Source organism: Haliotis cracherodii, unplaced genomic scaffold (genome assembly GCF_022045235.1).
Source record: "Haliotis cracherodii isolate W230 unplaced genomic scaffold, xgHalCrac1.p SCAF_16, whole genome shotgun sequence".
Taxonomy (NCBI): Eukaryota; Metazoa; Mollusca; class Gastropoda; order Lepetellida; family Haliotidae; genus Haliotis; species Haliotis cracherodii.
The window spans coordinates 293,289-319,609 of NW_027266271.1; the positions used below are offsets into that span (position 1 = coordinate 293,289).

Genomic DNA, 26,321 nt, shown 5'->3' on the forward strand with positions numbered 1-26,321 from the left:
CCACTCCATTGCAATTAGAGTGAGTGAGTGAGTGAGGTTTTACGCCGCTTTTAGCAATATTCCAGCAATATCACGGCGGGGGACACCAGAAATGGGCTTCACACATTGTACCCATGTCGGGAATCGAACCCGGGTCTTCGGCGTGACGAGCGAACGCTTTAACCACTAGGCTACCCGACCGCCCCATTGCAATTAGAAAAGGGCATGTTAATTATTCGTGTTCTGTATGTGGGATTGGGGTCAAAGGTAGTTACTGTTTATGTAAGAGTCACTGTGCTGACAAGAAACGGTTTCAAATTATTTATGAGAGGAAAAAGGCTTACCGAAATGAGATAAATAGATTGGGTAGAATTCAAACCAATTAGACATTAGTTCACATGTATTTATATATCACAATGACTTATGTTGTCAGAGAGCTGAAAGCTTTAGCAAAGCAACGTGGTCTACTTGGATATTCTCGAATGAGAAAAGCTGAATTGATCGATTTACTCGGTTGGGAATACAACAAACCCCAGACTGATAGAGAACTCAAAGCTCAAGCAAAAAACAGTGGGCTGAGAGGTTATTCTCAAATGAGAACAGCTGAATTGATCGCTTTACTAGATAATAATCAACAAGATGATGTTGATAATAATCAACAAGAATTAAAATTTGTATACCCACATCCGCCGCGTTGGTAAATATCTAAGAGGTTGGAAGATGGATATTAATTCCAACATGGATGTTAATGATGTTAAGCCCATCATATCGAGTAAAATTAACGAGGAGTTAGATGATTTACATAGTATAAAATACCAGCTGACGATTAAAATGTCATTGAGTAAAAGTAACACAGACGATAGCACTGAATATACCGAACCATATTTCCGAAGCAATCAAGAAGTTATAACGGAATCCAATACTATAAACGCATCATTAGATAATCAATTCAGAGGATACAGGAAACTTTAGAACGTTGGACTAATAGAGGTTCGGGTTGGGGTGTGGATAAAATCGATAGTTTATATTTAGATATAGCAAATTATATGCCCTTCAAAGGTGGATCTTATGATTTACCCCCGTATTATAAAAAGAAAAAAGCCATAATTAATGTAAAAAATAAATCCGATGACTGTTTAGGAATGATGATAAGATCTGCATTGTTCCCACAGATTCTAAAATTGCAAATAGACCTTCGAGCTATCCCCAAAACGATGGACTCAACTTCGATGGTATAGACGAACCTACATCAATCTCACAAATTTATAAGGTGGAAAAGCAAAATAATTTAGCTATAAATGTTTTCGGACATTCTAAAGGAATTGTTGTACGCAGGATAAGCTCTGCCCCGGGACATATTCCCAGAATCAATCATTTCTGATCGAAAAAGATGGAAAATATCATTATACATGGATAAAGAGTTTAAACAGGCTATTATACAATCAAACAAAACATGCTAGAAAGAAATATTTCTGCGAAAGATGCCAGCATTGGTACACCAGACAAGATCTATTAGAAGCGCATAAAGAAGACTGCAGAGGTGTTGGACAGACCGCTATCAGGATCAATATGCCTAAAGAGGGGAAAAATATATCAAAATTTGAACATTATTGTAATCAAATGCAAGTACCATACGTAATTTACGCCGACTTCGACGCGCTTATCAAACCTATAGAAAATAATCAAGATAATAATCAAGATAGTAGTTTTACGTACAAAACTCAAGAACATATTCCTTGAGGGTTTGGATATATAGTTGTAAGGTATGATGGGAAAACAAACCCGCCCGTGATTTACAGAGGTCCCGATGCAGCGGGAAAGTTCCTAGAATATCTACAAAATGAAGAGAGAATAATCAGGGAAAAATTATCGTGTAAGAAACCCATGTGTATGACGAGGGATGATTGGAGGGCCCATAAGAAGTCAACGAGTTGTCATGTTTGTAATAATCCCCTGAATTGGGATTCCGTAAGAGATCATTGCCACGTCACGGGTAATTATCGGGAGGCCGCGCATAACGAGTGTAACTTGAAACTAAAAATGAATTCTCAAACAATACCCATCCCCGTTGTGTTTCACAACCTTAGAGGATACGATTCACATCTCATTATGCAAGCTATCTCAAAGACCGACGGCGGCTTAACGTGTATTCCTAATAATATGGAAAAATATATATAATTCTCGTTGACTAAAACTATACATTATAGGGACAAGGATGGGAAAGCCAGAATAAAGCAAAGTAATGGGCTTAGATTCAGAGACTCCGTACAGTTTCTGTTATCTTCCCTGGACAATTTAGCTAAAGTGAACAATCCCGATGACTTTGCGATAACAAATAAATATACCGATAGGTTAACGCGTCATTTATTGCTGAGAAAAGGTGTATATCCTTACGAATATATGGATGATTGGTCTAGATTTGAATAAACTAAATTACCCCCCCTTGAATCATTCTATAGTAACTTAACAGAATCTAAAATAACAGATGCCGATTATGAACACGCTCTGACTGTATGGGATAAATTAGGTTATAAGAAGTTAGGTCATTATCACGATCTGTACTTAAAAATCGATGTACTGTTACTCCTATATATATTTGATATATTTAGAAAGACATTTTAAAGACAATACGGCTTGGACCCGGCATGGTACTATCGTGGGATGCATTGTTGAAGAAGACCGGCATAGAACTAAAATTACTCACCGATTACGATATGCACTTGTTTAGTGAGAAAGATTATGAGGTGGTATATCGATGACAGCGAAAAGGTATTCTAAGGCTAATAATAAATTAGTGGAAGGATATGATCTGAGTAAACCTGAGACGCACATATTATATCTCGACGCCAACATTTGTACGGATGAGCTATGAGTCAACCTTTACCCACGGGTGGTTTCGAGTGGGTCGATGTGATTGATATCAAGTGAATGATATCCCCTCAGATTCCTATAAAGGGTACATACTAGAAGTTGACTTGGAATATCCAAATTCGTTACATAAAGATCATAACAGTTATCCGCTAGCTCCCGAAAGATTAATTAATGGTTAATAAAGATTGGATGTCGGAATATCAACACTCCTTGATGGGTAATACTAGAATAGCTAACGAAGAAAAACTCGTACCAAATTTGATGGATAAGACAAAATATATAGTTCACTACAGAAATCTCCAGTTATATCTATCGTTAGGTATGAAACTTAAGAAAATACACAGAGTTCTAAAGTTTGATCAAAGTCCTTGGACGGAACCCTATATAAGACTGAACACAGATTTAAGAAAGATAGCTACCAGCGATTTCGAAAAGAATCTATATAAGCTCATGAATAACTCAGTATTTGGTAAAACTATGGAGAATCTAAGGAAGCGTGTTGATGTTAAATTTGTCAGGTTTAATGAGGAAGAAAGACTCAGGAAACTTATAGCCAGTCCGCCTTTTAACAGAAGCAAGATATTCGATAACGACTTATGCAGAAGAGTAATATAAAATTCAACAGACCATAGTACGTCGGTATGAGTATTCTCGACTTGTCAAAACACTTAATGTATGACTTTTATTACAACGAACTTAAGAAGCAATACGGCGATAGATGCGAGGTGTTATATACCGACACAGATTCTTTGTTGATGGAAATACAAACCGAGGATGTGTGTAAAGATATGGCAGAAAAAATAGATATGTACGACACAAGATTACCCAAAAGATAATCCACTGCACAGCGTAGTAAAAAAAAAAGATGTTAGGTAAGATGAAGGATGAATGTGCTGGGACCCCTATAGCGAAGTATGTAGGATTAAGACCTAAGATGTATTCTATAAAGAAGTCCGATAATGGAGAGATAAGAAAAGCTAAAGGCGTTAAGAAGTATGTGGTAAAAAAGCATATCAAACACGAACGTATAAAGAAGCATTATTCAACGGTAGAACATTGAAACACGAGATGAACTCTTTAAGAAGTTACAATCATAGGATATATGGATTAAGAATGAACAAGACATCATTATCCCCTTTAGATACAAAGAGATGGATTGATAAGGATGGTGTAACTACCTATGCTTAAGGTTATTTAGGGCGGTAATACGGTATCGTTGGGACCTATGAACAACTCTTCTCGTACAAATGCCCTGCCCGGTCGATCTTTAAGATAATAAAGAATAGGCTCTCCTTCTTTCATAACCAATTGACTAATGTTATATGTCTTAAGAGACCAAATCGGATCTGTTGCGCAAAGTAGGCCTCCTTCGAGTTCACCGGGCTGGTATAAATATCTTACGCTTATTCTATTCGGAAGTTTTTGTTCTTTGCCTCTCCTCGGTGCTGAAGATTCGGAAGTTACGTATTTTATTTTAATTGCATCGGATGGTTTCTTCCCGATTAATCTCGTTACTTCATTTCAGCGCTGATACAACAGCTGATAATCGTGTCACCCATTCGGTTGATCTCAATCATTCCGATTTCCATCCCATACTGATAGCCAAACAAACGTTCCGCTAATGTCCGGTTAAATCTTTCGACGATAGCTTGACTACGGTGGGCCTCTCTTTCACCATGCCTGATTTTGACATCGTGCTTTGTTAACAATTTAGTTACCAATCCCATAAACTTGCGACCGGGATCTACTTGAAATAGCTTAGGCCATTTTAGTGGTCCGCGTTTATATATGCGACTCAGTGCATTAGCTACTTCTGTTGAATCTTTCGCGGTTAATGGCTCAGCCTCTTTGTATCGACTAGCCACCTCCACTACGGTTAAAGCGTATCTATACGTTTTGCGTCTTACGTTATCGTGGGGAAGAAACAAGAGGTCAGCCTGATGAGCTTCATTCGTTGTAAAAATATCAAACTTCTTCCTCGGTATATAACGCGGTGCCGGTAAATATATTTGCCACATCGCTTGGTTTCTTTAACCAATCCTTGGCCACATCTTTAGATACCTTAACCCGCAGTGGCTAATTTTTTTATTGCTCCTACACCTTTCCAATATCCTCGTGGGCTATAGTAAATTTTATTCGTTATTAATTAATATTGATGTTTCTTTTAATACGACTCATGGCGATCGTTGAATCACATCAGCGTTTTGACGCTGGAAAAAGTTCCATCTGTAGTGGTGGTATAGGTATATAAATTTGGCTCCAGGGGAAGTGGTCCAGAACCCCCATTACCTATAAAAACTTATATCATAGAAGCATTGATTGACTCCAGGTGGTGGTGAGCTAGAGTCAATTTAGTTTAATCTCATGAAGATCGTTGAATCGCATCATCATTTACACATAAAAAATGCCACCTGTAGTGGTGGTATAGGTATATAAATCTGGCTCTAGTGGAGTTGGGGCAGAACCATCATTACCTATACTACTAGTCTGTTTTATCATTTCACGTGTACTATCAGATTAGATGTAATGGTGGTGTTGCTTTCACCGTTCAAAAGTTTGAGCAACCACCCGGAAATGCTTGGAATGAATTTCTGTATGATAGAACAGAAAATAATTTTACTAACCCAGAAGTTGTAAGAGTTTATGAATCAATAAGAACTTATGTATGGGCAATTCTTGGTACACAATCACAAACACAAACGGGAATAATTGGTTCTGGGACGGTGCTCAATGTACAAAAACAGTTTGTCGCAAATGTAGAGGATGCTATTAATTCACCAGTTGACATACCATCTTCTATAAAGCGTTATCAAGATGTATTACAGTACGCTAAATCCAAACTAGACTACGTTTATAGGGCAGGACTAAACATGTCACCGAGTAATATGGAGCTTAAGATCGGTAAAGTGATAAGCTATAATAATAAAATTGTCATTGCTTCCGATCCACAAAAACCAGGTATAAATTCAGCTATTAACACCAAATTAATAACCCAAACAAACACAGGCAAAACGGGAATAGTAAAACCACACATATCTACTGACACACCACAACAACTGCAACAGTCACCAGTGCTGCCACATATTGCAGCTAAATATCGACAACATATTGATGAAAAAACAGCGCTTATAGTAGGTGGAGTTGTGGCTGTTTTACTCATGATTTGGATAACGGATAAGTACAACAGCTCGGCAATTGCTACGATCAGTGCCCACAAGTTTTGACTAAGCCAAGTGGCAGTCTTAGCTAATAAATTCAAGAGCCAGGAAACAATACTCCCTATTATACCGCGAAGTGCAGATGCGGCTTTCCCCGCAAGCTTTCCCAGTGCTTCCCCTAATTCTTTTAAATGTTTTTTTATCCACTCGTTTACACCATCTGGCCTTGGTAGTGTCGGTGGTGTGGGTGGTCCACCTCCACCGGTTAACGCGAGAGTCAAAGTCGATATAATAAATCCCAATGCAGTTAAAATACTGGCAATGGTTATCCCCTGTTCTCTGAACAATGTTTAAATTTTATCAGCCAGTGTAGTATCATCGTTGAGGACTTGCTTGATAGTTTCTCGAATTCGACTGATTTGGGAACGAAGTGCCTCTCTATTAGTGGAAGCCGTTTCGAGGTGGGCCGATCTTTCGTCTTCTAAGTTACACAATCTTTCCGCAATCCGGCGTCTACTGAATTCATCGCCCGCCTGTTGTTTTCTCATAAGCTATATGCTTGTCGAGTTCAGATAGCTTTGCTATATTATTAATGAGTTCTCCCCGCATTGTTTGCATTGTCTTGTATATTCCCTAATACTGAGCTTCACAGATGGTGGTACCTGTAACAGGGATAACCAAAGGTATCCAAGATTCCGTTTGAGGCCAGCTTAAAGCTTTCTTCCAAATTATCTTTATCTATGGCACAGAGTTCAGTCCGCACAGTCTGAAGAACCTTAGTAGTCTTCGCAGAAAGTTTTCTCGTGAGTAGTCTACAAAACCTTAATCATTACGAACAAAGTTGATGCCATGTTTACTGGCTATCGGTGACAAGGCTAGGGGCTTACGAGTACGAGAATTCATAAGACCAATATCCGGAGAGCCTTGCAGTCACAATATTCCTTTACTATCTATCATAAACTTTGAACAGTCACGACCAATAGGAGTTTCTTTTAAGGCATCGTAATAATCATTAACGGCTGGTTTCAAAAGTTCATCGTTAAGATTCGTAAAGATGGTTTCATCAGTACCCTCTTCAATTGTACTAGTATCAGTTAGGTTATCTAGATTAAAATCATCCATATTTATATTAAACAGAAGGTTACATAATTTCAATATAAACAATGTCTTCGCAATATGGACGCATGTTAAACCGACAACGTAGACTTCGGGATCCATTAGGGGTCAAAGCAATTCGCCTGTCTGTAACTATAACTAATAACCTGAGTACCATTAATCAGAATCAAACACTTCTGGTTCGCTCTCCTAATATAGGCGCTCATGATGTGATAGTTCCAGGAACTGCACGACTATCATTTACAATTATTTTCGACGCTAACAGAGAGCTCGTTCAGAACATAGGTCGTGCGATTGTTAAAAATATCGCAATTAAAATTAGCGGTAATGAAGTTTTGAGTATTGACGATAGCGATGTATAATTTGCTTACATGGATCTCTGGAGAACAGCTAAAGAACGGGAAAACTTACAGTACCAAGGTATTTGTAATCAGAACACAATGAGACTGCATGTGGGTGCTGATAGTGGCAACAATACAATCGTAGAAGATAAGGCTGTTGCTGATGCATTTGGTAATCGATTCTATATTCCGCTCGACTTTGAATTACTAGATAGTCACATGCCCTTTTATCAAGCATCCCTAGGCGATAGGTTACAATACAAACTCACTTTTAATGACTACAGCAGGGTAATCAAAGATACAGAAGATGCTAGCTCTTCCCACTGGAGTATGATATGATAACAGATCCTGAATTAGCCAGACAAATTCATAACCAGTATACCGAAAGTTTAGCCATTTTGTACGATAACATGCTTCGACACCTAAAGATCACCAGGAACAAAAGAGATACGACGTGGAATATCAATCTAAACACCCCCGTGAGATCGTTGAAGGGTATTTTCATGTTGTTCGAGGACCCTTCTGAAGCATTTCAAAGAGATACCGAGAAGTTCTATAATCCCGAGATTACAAAAGTAGAATTGACTATCGAGGGCGTGCCTAATCAACTATATAGTCAAGGCATGCGAGCATATCAACAGTGGGATAAGATTAAAAAACTCCCTTCTATAAAATGAAGCCCAGAAGTTAACGCGGTCATGAAAGATCTGTCTCTCGGGGATGTATTGCTGGCTGAATTCCTTACCACAAAGTATGTGCTATGGATCGACATGCAAACTACAGATGATGACCAACGTCACGACAGTGGGCGAAGAATAGAAAATGCTAGTGAGGGTGTTACTATACAGATAACGAAGCTCTTCGAAGCGGCTGGTAAATTAAACATATATTTTTACGTGATTAAGTACAACTTAATATACAGAATGGAAGATTCGTGAAAGCGAACTATTAATAATCTTTTACCTAAAGAACTGCACTGCGCTCACATATGCGAGCAAGCGGGTTGCAGAAAAACAGATATATTACAAAATCATAATCGGGATGTTTTCGACCGTATTATTATTCTGTGCCAGACTTTAAACGTTAGGAAAACATACCTATCAAGAGATTGGGTAATGAATGACCCCGGGGTGTACAAAGTTGATCCGGGCAATGGTTTACGAGACTGTTTACGAGAATGTCACGAAAAATAAAAAGAAGAATCAACCCTTTTTACAATAGACGATTGCAGTGCGAGTAAAGAACTTACCAAAAAGAAAGATATGCTTTCATATTTAGCATTCTTCGGACGACATATGGAGCATAGCATACTAACCCAAATATACAACTCTGTCCTGAAAGATCTCAGAGAGCAGACCAAATGGGTAGCCCTGTTTCATTGCAAAGACTGAGATTCAATTGAGGAATGTCTACGTGAAAATGATGTTATTTCTACCAAGCTCGAGCGAGATAAAGTCAGAAAACTGTTTGCGGAAATGAAGCACTGAAAACTCATATTAAAAACCAATCAACCAGTTGCTTATGCAATTGCTGAGCAAAAACATAGCAAAAATAGCAAAATTATAGCAAAATTTAGCAAATTAAAGCAAATATAGCAAAATTTAGCAAAATGCGATAAATTGAACATTAGCGGTTATTATGGTAATAATGTGGTTTGAAATCCTAATTCTTTTGCTACAGTTTATTATTTGGGGCTGTTTTGGATATGCCATATTTCATTATGTTAGACTTAAATATCTCATTGGATATTACATGATGGAATACAACGAACTTATCGATCAACTGCTCAAAGATGAGCCTGTAGTTACAGATCAACATAGAGAAAGACTCGCGGCTTTGGTAGCTGGTGGAAATTGTTCCCAATATTTTGGGGAAAATTATACCACTGAAAAAAATGATAACATGACGAGGAAATTAAAAAACTATACACGCTTAACGAGTCTAGACGGGGAGCTACCATGACTAAAACAATAGTTTCGGCTATGTTACAACTATACACAGTTGTAGCTAGTATGTTTCTTCCTATCCCGGAAGAAATCGCATGTATTTATGAGAATCTCTCGAAAAAGACCCATTCATCAAACACGCTTTAAGCGCAGTAAGCTGTGAGTTTTTTCATAGATACGGAATGTTCTTGGCGCCACTTAACAGCGGTTAAATAACAGCTAGGTATTGTCAATTTAAACATACGTGCCCACTTACTAATAATGGAGACGGAAATAGCGAGGAAACACAAGCGATTACACCACAAAGACTGATTGCATCACAAGTCGGAGTGACAAAGAATCCCCAGAAAGTCGCAGCTGGTAGGAAAGGTGCGCTAGCGAGGAAGGCAAAACTAATACACAATACTGAACATAGCCCGATTAAAACTTGGGCTCCCTATGAACTAGGGGTTGTTGCTATAGCAGCAGTATGGTTTTATAAGACCGGAGAAGAGAAAACACCACAAGTTCAAAAATTAGATGAGGTTCAATTAGAGTTAAGCCCTCATGTAATGTTATAAAAGCAATGATTACTCCAGTGACAGACGGTAAAATGTTGGTAAATGAAACGTATCATTCAGCGGTGGTCAGCGGCTTCGCCATTGGCTATGGCCGTATAGCTAAAATGATTACTAAAGCCACACCACCCCAGCTAGATTTTAATGGTTATGATATCGGTATGATGGCTCTAGATGTAGGCCTAGCTATGGCTACAAAAGATATGCTAATCAAAAAAGGGCTTATCCCAGAAGACATAATGAAGTAACTAAACATTTGAATATTTTTTATATATAGTATTATTGAACACAGTTCAAAAACATCAAGGCATCAATTGCAATGATGGTCGGTGGAGCTATTGTTAATGCTCTAGCTTTTTCTGAGAGTAATTTTTTATTTTCTATTGTGGGAATCAAAAGCTAAAGAAATTGAAGAGGAGCGTAAACGACATAATAAAGTATTAGAACAACTTTAAACAACCCAATCACAATGTGCCAGGTGCATAATGGAGAGATTAGATTTTATTAATGATGAACTTCGTAAACAAGGACATTCAATTCAAACATTTAAGGATGTTGAATCTGCCATGCACGAATACTTCCTTGCGTTTATAATGTTTGGGTGGTTGGTAGTTGCGATTTTCAGCTATACAATTACGCATAAGCTATGACCTGGCAACACACTATGTCGGGCTGAGTCATATCAGCTATTAATTATAACCCTGACTGCTCAGCTATGTCGTGCTGACTGGCTGACTGCTGATGTTAGGCTGGGCTGACACGCATTTAGACAAATGATACTAGAAGTGTAATATTTATCACAATGGCTAGGGGCAAATCCAGATGTAAATTTACACTCATGGGAAAACCAATTCAATGCAACAGACGTTGCATCGGTATATATTGTGGGATACATGTCTTTACAATTAGAAAAGGGCATGTTAATTATACGTGTTCTGTATGTGGGGTTGGGGTCAAAGGTAGTTACTGTTTATGTAAGAGTCACTGTGCTGACAAAAAATGTTTTCAAATTATTTATGAGAGGAAAAAGGATTACCACAATGAGATTAAGAGATTGGGTAGAATTCAAACCAATTAGACATTAGTTCACATGCAGTTATATATCACAATGACTTATGTTGTCAGAGAGCTGAAAGCTTTGTCAAAACAACGTGGTCTACATGGTTATTCTCGAATGAGAAAAGATAAATTGATTGATTTACTCGGTTGGGAATACAACAAACCCCAGACTGTTAGAGAACTCAAAGCTCAAGCCAAAAAAAAAGTGGCCTGAGTGGTTATTCTCCAATGAAAAATGCTGAATTGATTGATTTACTGAATGTTGATGTTGATAAAAATCATCCGGTTGTTGAGTTAAGATTTGTACCCACAGCCGGCGTTGGTAAATACCTAAGAGGTTGGAAGATGGATATTAATTCCAACTTGGATGTTAATGATGTTAAGCATATTGTATAGAGCAAAATTAACAAGGAAATAGATGATTTAAATAGTATAAAATACCAGTTAAAATGTTATTGAGTACAAAATGACGCAGAATATACTGAACCTTATTTCCGGAGCAACCAAGAAGTTATAACCAAATCTGAGTCTATAAGCGCATCATTAGATGCTTCAGTTCAGCGGATACAAGCGCATCATTAGATGCTTCCATTCAGCGGATACAAGAAACTTTAGAATGCTGGACTAATAGAGGTTCGGGTTTGGGTGTGGATAAAATCGATAGTTTATATTTAGATATAGCAAATTATATGCCTTTCAAAGGTGGATCCTATATAGATTTACCCCGTATTATAAAAAGAAAAAAGCCATAATTAATGTAAAAAAATATAGGCGATGACTGTTTCAGAATGATGATAAGATCTGCATTGTTTCCCACAGATTCTAAAATTGCAAATAGACCTTCTAGCTATCCCCAAAACGACGGTCTAAACCTTGATGGTATAGACGAACCTACACCAATCTCACAAACTGATAAGGCGGAAAAGCAAAATAATTTAGCTATAAATGTTTTCGGACCTTCTCCTAAAGAAATTGTTGTACATAGGTTTATAAAGAGTTTTAGCAGGCTATTATGCCATCAAACAAAACATGATGGAAAGAAATATTTCTGCGAAAGATGCCAGCATGGGTACACCAGACAAGATCTATTAGAAGCGCATAAAGAAGACTGCAGAGGTGTTGGACAGACTGCTATCAGGATCGATATGCCCCTAAAGAGGGAAAAAATATACTAAAATTTGAACATTATTGTAATCAAATGCCAGTACCGTACATAATTTACTCTGACTTCAAAGCACTTATCAAACCTATAGAAAATACCGAACACAATACTGGATGCAGTTTTACATACAAAACAAGAACATATTCCTTGTGGGTTTGAATATATAGTTGTAAGGTATGATGGGAAAACAAACCCGCCCGTGATCTACAGAGGTCCCGTTGCAGTGGAAAAGTTCCTAGAATACCTACAAAATGAAGAGAGAATAATCGGGGAAAATTTATTGCGTAAGAAACCCATGTGTATGACGAAGGATGATTGGAGAGCCTATAAGAAGTCAAAGATTTGTCATGTTTGTAATAAACCCCTGAATGGGGATTCCGTAAGAGATCATTGCCACGTCACGGGTACCGTATTTTCTTGAGTATAGTCCGCACCCATGTATAATGCGCACCCCCCTCTAGCGGGTTCAATATTTTGGAAAAAAAGAAATTTGAATATTATGCGCAGAAATAAATAACACTGTACCCTTCAGTGAAGTCCGGCAAATGAACGGGTAATGAGAAACCTCGTCAGTACAAAATCGAAATTTGAGATAAAAAATCACCAGACATGCTGATTTTCCGTTTAAATTGTATTTTTTGTTCAGCTAGGCATTGTTTTATATCCAGGGATTAAGATTACCTTGTGTATTTTCTCGTAAACTAAGCCGGACACATCAATCAGCTGTACACACGTTTTCTTAGAATCTACCGGTGATTCGGTCAAGACACACCCAATGTTATAACTTTACAGTATTTTAATGCAAGGATCAGCAAAAGTTGTATCTCAAACTATTTTTTTATCAGGAATAATATATTCCAATATCTTGTTAATTTAGATGCAGCTTTTACTAACATATTTAAAATAATAATAAATCTAAGCGAAGCAGCTGATCGCTATTGCTGGGTATTATTTTTTACATGGAACCAGTCTGACGAGTCACCGTCAAGTCTCCCATGTACGTGATCGCGAGAATTACGTGTTGACATAGAATCGTCCAACAAAAACAAATATGACTGTTAACGAGTCAAAGTATGGCATTTATGGTATATGTATCCATTCTATGTCAACTAAAGTTCGTTTCAAGGCGTCAATAGAGGTAATCTGACCGTGGTTGCTGTTAATAACGGTGAGTTGTGCAATCTTCCGATCGCTTCACACACGATTTCGCCAAAATTAATTAAAACAATATTAAAAGGAATTTTGAATAGAATTAATGAAATTATGTATCAAACATAAGTCCAGATATACAAAGAACACTTTTTATATCCGGACAGTGTAATACATGAATAATTTGCGAACTTCAGTATGGATTTGTTGACATGGTATTTCCGGTGTTACGTGCTCACGGAAATGTCTTTCCATGGGGGAAAAAACATCAAAACTCATTAATTTGTGTATAATGCGCACCCCCTTCTACACAGATGTGTTTTTGGGAAAAAAGTGTGCACTATACTCAAGAAAATACGGTAATTATCGGGGAGCCATGCACAATGAGTGTAACTTGAAACTAAAAAGAATTCTCAAACAATACCCATCCCCGTTGTGTTTCACAACCTTAGAGGATATGATTCACATCTCATTATGCAAGCTATCTCAAAGGCCGATGGCGGCTTAACATGCATTCCTAATAATATGGAAAAATATATCGCTTTCTCGTTGATTAAAACTATACATTATACGGACAAGGACGGGAAAGCTAGAAAAAAAAGAAAAGTAATGGACTTCGATTCATAGACTCCATACAGTTTCTTCCCTGGACAATTTAGCTAATGCGAACAATCCCTATGACTTTGCAAAAATAATTCAATATACTGATCAGATAACTCGTCATTTGTTGTTGAGAAAAGGTGTATATCCTTACGAATATATGGATGATTAGTCTAGATTTGAATAAACTAAATAACCACCCCTTGAAACATTCTATAGTAACTTAACAGAATCTAAAATAACCGATGTCGATTATGAACACGCTCTGACGGTGTGGGATAAATTAGGTTGTAAGAATTTAGGCGATTATCATGATCTGTACTTAAAAACCGATGTACTGTTACTCGCCGATATATTCGATATATTTAGAAATTTGAATGAATAAATATTTATGTTGAGAAAGGATTAAGAGGTTGTATATCGATGACAGCGAAAAGGTATTCTAAGGCGAATGATAAACAAGAGTTTGCCACTAACGTGGCTATATTCCCCGCCCTGGTTGCAGAATTTATGACATAATTAAATCTAAACAAACCCTAACCTTTTTTAACCGAGGTGGAACTTGTCATGGAAATTGTAAAAAAAAGAAGAGTTTGGAACCTAAGTCCATCTTGTTGCCATGGAAACGTAAAAAATTAAAAAATTAAAATGTCTAAAATTTCTAAATAGCAAAAGGCACCAGTTCAGCATGTACACCTGACAAACCTGCATAGTTTCATGAAAAAAAATTGAACGGTTTATGAGTTATGCTCCGGAAACAAACCCTACCCTCACAGAACCTAAGTCCATCTTGTTGCCATGGAAACGTAAAAAATAAAAATGTCTAAAATTTCTAAATAGCAAAAGGCACCAGTTCAGCATGTACTTGACAGACCTGCAAAATTTCATGAAAAACCATTGAACGGTTTCTGATTTATGCTCCGGAAACAAAATGTGACGGACAGATGGACGGATGGATGGACAGAGCCCGTTTCTATATCCCCCGCCAACTTTGTTGGGCGGGGGATAATAAAGAATAGGATCTCCTTTTTTCATAACCAACCGACTAATGTTATATATCTTAAGAGACCAAATCGGATCGCTTGCACGAGGTTCATGGGGCTGGTATAAATATCTTACGCTTACTCTATCCGGAAGTTTTTGTTCTTTGCCACTCCTCGGTGCTGAAGATTTGGAAGTCACAGATTTCATTTTAATCGCATCGGATGGTTTCTTCCCGATTAATCTTGTTACTTCATTATTTAGCGCTGATACAACAGCTGATAATCGTGTCACCCATTTCGGTTGATCTTAATTGTTCCGATTTCATTTCAATCACATACTGATAGCCAAACAAATGTTCTGCTAATGTCCGGTTAAATCTTTCAACAATAGCTTGAGTACAGTGGGCCTCTTTTTCACCACGCCTGATTGTGACATCGTGCTTAGTTAACAATTTAGTTACTGATCCCATAAACTCGCGACCAGGATCTACTTGAAATAACTTGGGCCATTTTAGTGGTCCGCGTTTATATATGCGGCTCAGTGCATTAGCTACTTTTGTTGAATCTTTCGAGGTTAATGGTTCAGCCTCCTTGTAGCGACTAGCCACATCCACTATGGTTAAAGCGTAATTATATGTTTTGCGTCTTAACTTATCATGGGGAAGAAACAAGAGGTCAGCCTGATGAGCTTCATTCGTTGTAAAAATATCAAACTTCTTCCTCGAGTAAGTATATTTGCCACATCGCTTGTTTCTTTAGTCAATCCTTGGCCACATCTTTAGATACCTTAGCCGCAGTGGCTTATTTTTGTATTGCTCCTATACCTTTCTAATATCCTTGTGGGCTATAGTAAATTTTATCCATTATTAATTAATATTGATGATTCTTTTAATACGAATCATGATGACTGTGTGTGCGCATCATCATTTTTTCATAAAAAATTCCCTCTGTAGTAGCAGGATAGGTATATAAATCTGGTTCCAGTGGAGTTGCGGCAGAACTGTCAATACTTATACTACTGAGTGGAACATACCCCAGTCATCCTCATGGATAATCTCTTCAACCTTCATCTCCTTTTTCTCTTCCTTCGGTTTTAGTTCTTCTCTTTCCTGCAGAAAGGCAACAAAAATAAATAAGAAATGTCCTTGTTTCCCCAGGTGGTGAGTGTATGGATTACAGTACACCACAACTATAGTATATGTGCCTGTTGGCCCAGGTGGTGAGTGTATGGATTACAGTACACCACAACTATAGTATATGTGCCTGTTGGCCCAGGTGGTGAGTGTATGGATTACAGTACACCACAACTATAGTATATGTGCCTGTTGGCCCAGGTGGTGAGTGTATGGATTACAGTACACCACAACTATAGTATATGTGCCTGTTGGCCCAGGTGGTGAGTGTATGGATTACAGTACACCACAACTATAGTATATGTGCCTGTTGGCCCAGGGGGGGAGTGTATGGATTACAGTACACCACAACTATAGTATATGTGCCTGTTGGCCCAGGTGGTGAGTGTATGGATTACAGTACACCACAACTATAGTATATGTGCCTGTTGGCCCAGGTGGTGAGTGTATGGATTACAGTACACCACAACTATAGTATATGTGCCTGTTGGCCCAGGGGGGGAGTGTATGGATTACAGTACACCACAACTATAGTATATGTGCCTGTTGGCCCAGGTGGTGAGTGTATGGATTACAGTACACCACAACTATAGTTTATGTGCCTGTTGGCCCAGGTGGTGAGTGTATGGATTACAGTACAACACAACTATAGTATATGTGCCTGTTGGCCCAGGTGGTGAGTGTATGGATTACAGTACACCACAACTATAGTATATGTGCCTGTTGGCCCAGGTGGTGAGTGTATGGATTACAGTACACCACAGCTATAGTGTGTGCATGCATCTTGTAATATATACACCAGTGGGACTGGGAGGATATGGCATCTAGTATCCACGATAGTTGGCAGTAATGAAGTAGGAATACATACATATATATTTAATGTAAATCTTGAAATTAATGTGTCTCCAAAAGAATGCGACCGCTGGTCCCTTGCCAAATATGCGACTCAGTATGAATGCGACACCCCCCTCCTTTCAAGCATCTAAAGAAAATGTCCTCTGTCAGGTTTACAGGAGAGTCGTCACCTTAATCCAACCTTACATTAATCCAATCACACACAACACACCAAATAGCACTGCTTATTAGCGCTGAGTAGAGTACTTTCGCTAAAACAATACATGCACACTGGCTCGTGTCGGCCTTTGACACAGTCACAAAGAACAAAGACACTGTGTTGCATGTATGGCATCTGTCTGGACTTGCAGGTGTGATCAGTGACGACATAAGTGAGTAGAACAAAGTTGTTTGTTTTCAGCGTATGTCTAAGTTGGTATTTCTGCTATCCAAAATGTCTTTTTGTTGATATAAATGCGATGTTTAATAATGTAAGCAAGCATTTTTCGCATTTAATTCACGCCCACGTTAATTTCAAGATTTACAGTATACACATATATAATATATATATATATATATATATATATATATATATATATACACAAGGGAGTTAACTGACTATAAAAGTCCAGTCCAAATGCAATCACACTGCCAAATATTTTACCTTTGTTTCCTAGAACTACCGTTGTATATCATGCACAACAGCTGTATATTCTGTAAAACATGTGCATTATATACAACAAAATATGGATTGTCATTTAAAGTTTCCCACTTGGTAAGAGAGCTTGTAATGGGTACTACAGATTCATGTAGAAATGGAGCATGGGAGGCTTATTGGTGCATGGTGTGAATGTGGTACATGCACTTCAGGTTTAATGACATGACATCTATTTTTGGGGAAACACATGTCTAATGAGGTACAACTTTGAAACAAAAGGTTGTATAATTCAAGCTGCATGAATATCAAAGTGCTGTGCACTTCACGGTGCACCCTGACCCCTATTTTCAGCCAATCTCATGATTGATTATTTCTACTTGGAAACACACACGCTATCTCTTACATGCAGACCCATGTGAAATCTCATAGGATGTATATCTATCCCATATGGTCATAAACAATATGCACACAATGTTGTGAAAATCCTCCTGTACCTGATAAAGCTTCTGTTGTCTCCTGCAGTGGCTATCATCACACTGGGGGTTAGGCCTCATTGTCATGGTGGGGAAGAAGTCTTGGAGTGCATTGTAACCAAGGTAGTATGTCACTTCACCAAACTTCAACAAATATCTGCAACAATTTGATCATGTACTGGCATTTATTCTTGTCAATCTTTGACTTCAATAAAAGTGCTACATTATGAGATTATACATTGTTAATTCCTAATTGAAAACATGTTTCAACATTTCATTCACACTTACTTTATTTCCTTTGTATGTTAGTGTAGGACAATTATTCACAGTGTTTTTATCAGTATGTCAGATTCACTAAACTGCCACAGTAAAACCTATTGTTTTGATATACTAGCTGCCATACTGAATACACTACTAACTTGAGAACAGTACTAACTTGAGTGTATTCTGCACGAGAAATCCAGCAACAATTGCCATTGTGGTGGGAAGGCTGGCGGCACACACACCCTCTCTCTTCAAAGTCTTTTCATCAGTGTTGGTTGCCACAACCAATGGGGGAGCACACTGCACCAGTAACACACACTTATCTTAGCAGTACACAACTAATTACAGACCAATACCAGGCTATAAGACTGAACAGAGGATAGAATCACAAGTCATGATCCAGGTATAGAGTAGGGAACAGGATCACAAGTACTGGAGCAGGTATAGAGTAGGGGACAGGATCACAAGTACTGGAGCAGGTATAGAGTAGGGGACAGGATCACAAATACTGGAGCAGGTAAAGAGTAGGGGATGGGATCACAAGTACTGGAACAGGTATAGAGTAGGGAACAGGATCACAAATACTGGAGCAGGTATAGAGTAGGAGACAGGATCACAAATACTGGAGCAGGAAACAGGATCACAAATACTGCAGCAGGTATAGAGTAGGGAACAGGATCACAAATACTGCAGCAGGTATAGAGTAGGGAACAGGATCACAAATACTGGAGCAGGTATAGAGTAGGGAACAGGATCACAAATACTGCAGCAGGTATAGAGTAGGGAACAGGATCACAAATACTGCAGCAGGTATAGAGTAGGGAACAGGATCACAAATACTGGAGCAGGTATAGAGTAGGGAACAGGATCACAAATACTGCAGCAGGTATAGAGTAGGGAACAGGATCACAAATACTGCAGCAGGTATAGAGTAGGGAACAGGATCACAAGTACTGCAGCAGGTATAGAGTAGGGAACAGGATCACAAATACTGAACAGGTATAGAGTAGGGAACAGGATCACAAATACTGCAGCAGGTATAGAGTAGGGAACAGGATCACAAGTACTGGAGCAGGTATAGAGTAGGGGACAGGATCACAAATACTGAACAGGTATAGAGTAGGGAACAGGATCAAAAATACTGGAAAGGGTATAGAGGAGGGGATGGGATCACAAATACTGGAGTAGGTTTTGTGTAGGGGATGAGATCACAAGTACTGTAGTAGGTATAGAGTAGGGGACAGGATCACAAGTACTGGAGTAGGTATAGAGTAGGGGATGGGATCACAAATACTGGAGCACGTATAGAGTAGGGAACAGGATCACAAGTACTGGAGCAGGGGACAGGATCACAAGTACTGGAGCAGGGGACAGGATAACAAGTAATGGAGCAGGTGACAGGATCACAAGTAAAGGAGCAGGGGACAGGATCACAAGTACTGGAGCAGGGGACAGGATCACAAGTACTGGAGCAGGGGACAGGATCACAAGTACTGGAGTTGGGGACAGGATCACAAGTACTGGAGCAGGGGACAGGGGATGAGATCACAAGTACTGTAGTAGGTATAGAGTAGGGGACAGGATCACAAGTACTGGAGCAGGGGACAGGATCACAAGTACTGGAGCAGGGGACAGGATCACAAGTACTGGAGCAGGGGACAGGATCATAAGTAATGGAGCAGGGGACAGGATCACAAGTAATGGAGCAGGGGACAGGATCACAAGTACTGGAGCAGGGGACAGGATCACAAGTACTGGAGCAGGGGACAGGATCACAAGTACTGGAGTTGGGGACAGGATCACAAGTACTGGAGCAGGGGACAGGATCACAAGTACTGGAGCAGGGGACAGGATCACAAGTACTGGAGTTGGGGACAGGATCACAAGTACTGGAGCAGGGGACAGGATCACAAGTACTGGAGCAGGGGACAGGATCACAAGTAATGGAGTTGGGGACAGGATCACAAGTACGAGAGCAGGGGACAGGATCACAAGTACTGGAGCAGGGGACAGGATCACAAGTACTGGAGCAGGGGACAGGATAACAAGTAATGGAGCAGGGGACAGGATCACAAGTAAAGGAGCAGGGGACAGGATCACAAGTACTGGAGCAGGGGACAGGATCACAAGTAATGGAGTTGGGGACAGGATCACAAGTACTGGAGCAGGGGACAGGGGATGAGATCACATGTACTGTAGTAGGTATAGAGTAGGGGACAGGATCACAAGTACTGGAGCAGGGGACAGGATCACAAGTACTGGAGCAGGGGAAAGGATCATAAGTAATGGAGCAGGGGACAGGATCACAAGTAATGGAGCAGGGGACAGGATCACAAGTACTGGAGCAGGGGACAGGATCACAAGTACTGGAGCAGGGGACAGGATCACAAGTACTGGAGTTGGGGACAGGATCACAAGTACTGGAACAGGGGACAGGATCACAAGTACTGGAGCAGGGGACAGGATCACAAGTACTGGAGTTGGGGACAGGATCACAAGTACTGGAGCAGGGGACAGGATCACAAGTACTGGAGCAGGGGACAGGATCACAAGTACTGGAGCAGGGGACAGGATCACAAGTAATGGAGCAGGGGACAGGATCACAAGTACTGGAGCAGGGGACAGGATCACAAGTAATGGAGTTGGGGACAGGATCACAAGTACGAGAGCAGGGGACAGGATTTGTAAAACTTTGTAGGCTGTTTATCAACCTATCTATTCAAGTATACTTTTAACATTGCATATGGTATGTTCAAAGATTTGAAGATTCTTGAGGGGAAATTTAAATCTGAATCATGAAAATAATGGCCATTGGAAAAAAGTTTGAGATGTAAACACAGTAAGCTCGATGACTTTTTAGGCCTGCTACATGTTTATTAGAAGTATAGAATCACATGTTTACTTCTTCTCCTTCTTCTCTTTTTGTTTGTTGTTTAACGCCGCACTCAGCAACATTAGAGCTACATGACAGCGTTCTGTAGATAATCGAGTCTGGACCAGACAATCCAGTGATTGACATCAAGAGCATTGATCCTCACAATTGGGATACGTTGACATGCATCAACCAAGTCAGCAAGCCTGACTACCCGATCCTGTTAGTCACCTCTTATGACCAGCATAGTCGCCTCTTACAGCAAGCATTGGTTGCTGAAGACCTATTCTGTACCCAGATCTTCTTGGTTCTACATGCAAGTAGTCATGAAGTGTCTTACAGCAAAACATGATGTCTCCCCTGGCACAATGACCTGTATGTGTCCTGACACAGCATTCTCACTCACTCCTGCCTCAATCCATGTCTGACCAACTTCATTACATGCCTGCAACATCACATAAATCAGCTCCTGAAAAAGTCTTTTCAAATACCAAATTTGAATCATTAACAGGCATGCCACACACACTTGACCTACAATAATAGACAACACGTCTTAATTAGCCAGAAAAACAGATGGATAGTTATGCAACAGATGTCTGAACCAGAATAACAGATGAATAGTTATAAGTGTGAGCCAGAATAACAGATGGATAGTTGTGTGACACGTGTGAGCCAGAATAACAGATGAATAGTCATGCAATAAGTTTTGACCAGAATAACAGATGGATAGTTATGCAACAGATATATGAACCAGAATAATAGATGGATAGGCATGCAACAGATGTGTGAACCAGAATAACAGATGGACAGTCATGAAATAAGTCTGTGCCAGAATAAGTGATGGGTAGTCATGCAATACATGTGAGCCAGAATAAGTAATGGATAGTTTAGCAACAAGAAAGAAGTGAGCAAAGCTGACATACCCCCGTTATCCCCGCTGGTCAATAACAAATAGTAGATAGTTTGTTAATTAATGAAATATACCTGTTGCTTTAAATCATTTCCTTTGTAACCCCATGAGCTATACAAAACCAGTCATCAAAATTTAAATTCCATCATGTTTCCATGAAAACAGCAAAAGAGGAAACTTTCAGAATCTTATAAAAGATAAAAAACAATCATAGTGGTTAATGTAACAAGTTTGCTGAAGCTAGGATACATAATATTGTAAACATGGATCGTACAAAAACTCTACCCAAAATTTATGTTTCACCATGATTCCATGGAAACGGCAAAAATAAAAAAAATTCAGAATCTTCAAACTAGCAAAAGGCACAAGTACTCATTGTGGTTAATGTGTGTAGAAAGTTTGGTGAAGCTAGGGTGTGTAGTTAAAAAGATATAGGCCGTACAAAACACACTCCCTAAAAGATTAAGTTTCTTAATGTTTCCATGGAAACAGCAATAATTAAAAAGTTCAGAATCTTCAAACTAGCAAAAAGGCACAAGTACTCATTGTGGTTAATGTGTGTAGAAAGTTTGGTGAAGCTAGGGTGCATAGTTAAAAAGATATAGCCCGTACAAAACACCCTCCCTAAAAGTTTAAGTTTCTTAATGTTTCCATGGAAACGGCAATAATTAAAAAGTTCAGAATCTTCAAACTAGCAAAAAGGCACAAGTACTCTTTGTGGTAAATGTGTGTAGAAGGTTTGGTGAAGCTAGGGTGCATGGTTAAAAAGTTATGGGCCATACAAACGCTTGGACGGACGGACGGACGGACGGAACGCTATATACCCCCGATTTACTTCGTAAACGGGGGTATAATAAATGTGAGCCAGAATAACAGGAGCATAGTCATGGAACACATATGTGAACCAGAATAACAGATGGATAGTCATGCAATAAGTGTGAACCAGAACATGCAATAAGTGTGAACTGGAATAACAGATGGATAGTCATGGAGCATATGTGTAAAACTGAGAGAGACTTCCAACTTGAAGATAAACTCAGTTATCAAGCATGGATAATAATATATGCTTTTTTTATGAATAAAACAGAACAGTGTTTGCAAGTACTTGTAAAATCAGAAGTAGCCCCTACAATGCTGTTTCTAGAAGGCCCAATAACCATTACATACAATCATGCATTTCCAGTGTGATTCCTTTACCTTCCTTTTAGGGAATATTGTCAATATCTCACAGGTTTCACATGTACTATGTTCCCCCATCACCCGTTATCATATTGCTGTGTACCAGATATTTTTAACCAATGGCCTGAGGGAAACTTTTGAATACTAAAACCAGTGTGTGCTCAAGTTGACAGTGTTTCTCACCTGACATCATGTGACACATGTGAAATTTCCATGTGGAATCTGCTCCACACACTGCTTCAGTGCCAGGCAATGGTAGGGTTTGCACAAAGTTCAAGCATGAAGGAGAGCTCATTTCACTTTTATAAGTTACACACAGCCTCATTGAGCTGACAAAAACAAGACACACTGCATATTGGTCCAATGTACTCACTTGGTGATGTAGAAACATAGTGCCTACATTTCTGTGAAGTGCCGACTATGCTTTGGGCCATTACAATGACACCAAACAAGATTAAATGCATTTGTGCTCTAACTAGAGGCGTTTGGAAATACTTTGGAAATACTTGCAAAAACAGAAGCAGCTCCATCACTGCCATTTTCTCAAGCTTATAAAGTCCTAAAATACCACCAATCCCAAATACCAAATTCCCAAAATTGACCTTATTAAAGACAATTTCCTATGATGCAACAATTACAAAGTCTCAGGACTGTACAAGTAGAAGGGCAACAGTAACTGGCAATGAATTATACAGTAATGTTTCACAATAACCTGAAAGATGACCTTCACCAGACATGTTATGAAGATTTCATGTGGTAGCAATTATATGAAAGATAAAGTTTCATCCTGTAGAGCTAACAATGCCCCAGAAACTGATTATGATGTAACATTTTTTTATAGTGGGACTTTTGGCTTTTTATCTTGACCTTTGACATCTTCATGACAACTGTATCAAAAGAATTCCAAGGGCCAACAGGAAGAAGTCCATGGAAGAATAATATCTTATGTCAAAAATCCTTGTGTTGCCAGTTGAGGTCAACTTTCAACAAAACCTTTTTTAGAACAGTACCATTTCATAGTGCTGCTAATGACATCATTTCTGTTTTGGAATTCCCAGGGCTGTACAATTTTAAGTTGAATGCATTCAGAGCTTTTGGTTTCAATGATATCATTTCTAGTTGGGAAAACTCCCATCCCTCTGCAAGTACAATCATATAATATGAAACCTTAATATGAAAGTTACATGTATGCATCGCTTGGTAACATTATTTCCAGTTTGAGGAAACAAAATGCAAAGTTATTGAATGCAAAATAACTCTAAAACAGTAAGCCCATACCTCTAGGTAGCTTCTTAAGAAAGTTATTGGCACTTCCAGTGTAATGACTTCAAATCTGGTTTGCAAAAAAATATGTCTAATGAAGTGCATCTTAAAGGCAGGGAATATCATGCCTCTAGCCTCCTTATTAAGAAAGTTGCATGGAATTCCGGTATCATGACCATGATTCTAAATTTCAGCCAATCACATGACTAGTTCTGGTTGAAGGCATAAGTGCTGGCATGTCGTGCCAACACAAGGGGTCTGTTTAGTACACAAAGAAGCAGAACCATCTTATAACCTTCAAAGAAGGAATCCCCATCCTTAGGATATGTACTAAAATTTTATCTGCAAATATTTACAACAAAACTTCTTCAATTTCATAAACATATATATGTTTGAATGTATGACCATGAGAGTGAAGATATTCTTCCATATCAGTTGCAAGTTATTTAAATACATTTCAAAGGGTTAAACGATATGCAAACAAAATATTACTTCCCTCCATGAGGGTCCTGATGGGAATACTTTTCAGCGCAAAACAACTAGAAGAATAAGAATACAGCATTATCTCTATCCCCTACCATGGGGAACATTAGAATATTGTTTGTTCATGTAGGAGTGAAAAAAACTATAAACAAGAGTCCTATTAAGCCTTAAGAAGAGACAGGTATTTGGGCCACTTTATGTCATCAGAAATCATGATTAAATGTGAAATTAATACACACAAAAAATTCCCCTTCTCTGGAAGCTCTTAGATAGCTCTTGATAAGGCTAAAAACATAACAGTCTTGGTTCTCAGACGCAGCCCACATCTTCATGCACGTTTCATTTTTATTTCCATTTCTAAAAAATGTAAAAATCCTTATATAATCCGCACCTCAAACACATGACCCAGGAAGTGAAATGCTACAAAATTTATCAAACACAATGCGATCCAATATGGTGCACGGTTACTTTTTCCCTTTATGTGCGTACTGCTTTAGTGCACATATCATGTACCGGTAAAGGTCAGGTTTTGTGCTTGCTTTGCCATTTGTAAATTTGCCAAATGAAAACATGAAATTTATGATAAAATATCACTAGACGTGATGATTTACAAATTCAATTGTATTTGTGTACTGTATGCTGGACAATGTTTCATATGCAGAGATAACAATCACATGTGTAGTTGTCTCGTAAAATAAGCCGGAAATAGCAATCAGCTGTTCACACACATCTATGGGTGTCTATGGGTGATTTAATTTACAAAATACCTCATGTCATGGCCATTGTCATAACTGACAAGTATTTGTGACAGTGTGACAATGTACCCCCGCTGCTAGAAAATGATAACGTACATAATTTCCTTAAATTTAAGAGAAAGTAGTCACACAATATTTCTCCTTAAGATTTTGAAACGGGAAGTTTAATAAAAGTATTTCCTTGTGTTGGTGGAACATTTTCCCTGCAAGTCAAGTAAGTACAGTAATGCTTCATGGGGTTACAAACCTACTACATCTTCACCCACACCAGGAAGCAATCTCATTAAAATGAGGAAATCCCATTACGGGTCACGTCAGAACGACCTTGCGCGAACTTTGACCAACCAATGAAATGACCAATGAAATGACCCATAAAATGACCAATTAGAAGGCAGCTTTCTTGTGCTTTATGGCACTAATTTCAAATTGGCGACTACGCTTCGAAACAAATTTTGACAAATTCTTGATTACAAATTTGAAACCTGAACCAAAGGAACATTCTGGAATGGCTAATAGATGGTCTAGATTGTATGGATTCAGTCGTTAGACCCGTAACTATCGTTCGGAATACCCCGT

The 26,321-nt window shown here is 38.8% G+C and overlaps 1 protein-coding gene across 1 annotated transcript in view; it reads right to left on the bottom strand.

The window, feature by feature from the left end:
• LOC139463724 (ubiquitin-like modifier-activating enzyme 5) overlaps positions 1-26,321 on the bottom strand; it is a 96,996-nt gene that overhangs the window by 14,335 nt on the left and 56,340 nt on the right. Inside the window, exons 7-10 of the mRNA XM_071244975.1 lie at positions 21,496-21,600; positions 18,456-18,583; positions 18,041-18,176; positions 15,955-16,030 (exon numbers count right to left, since the gene is read on the bottom strand). Coding sequence (XP_071101076.1) covers positions 15,955-16,030; positions 18,041-18,176; positions 18,456-18,583; positions 21,496-21,600 — 445 coding nt within the window. The remainder of the gene's footprint in view (positions 1-15,954; positions 16,031-18,040; positions 18,177-18,455; positions 18,584-21,495; positions 21,601-26,321) is intronic.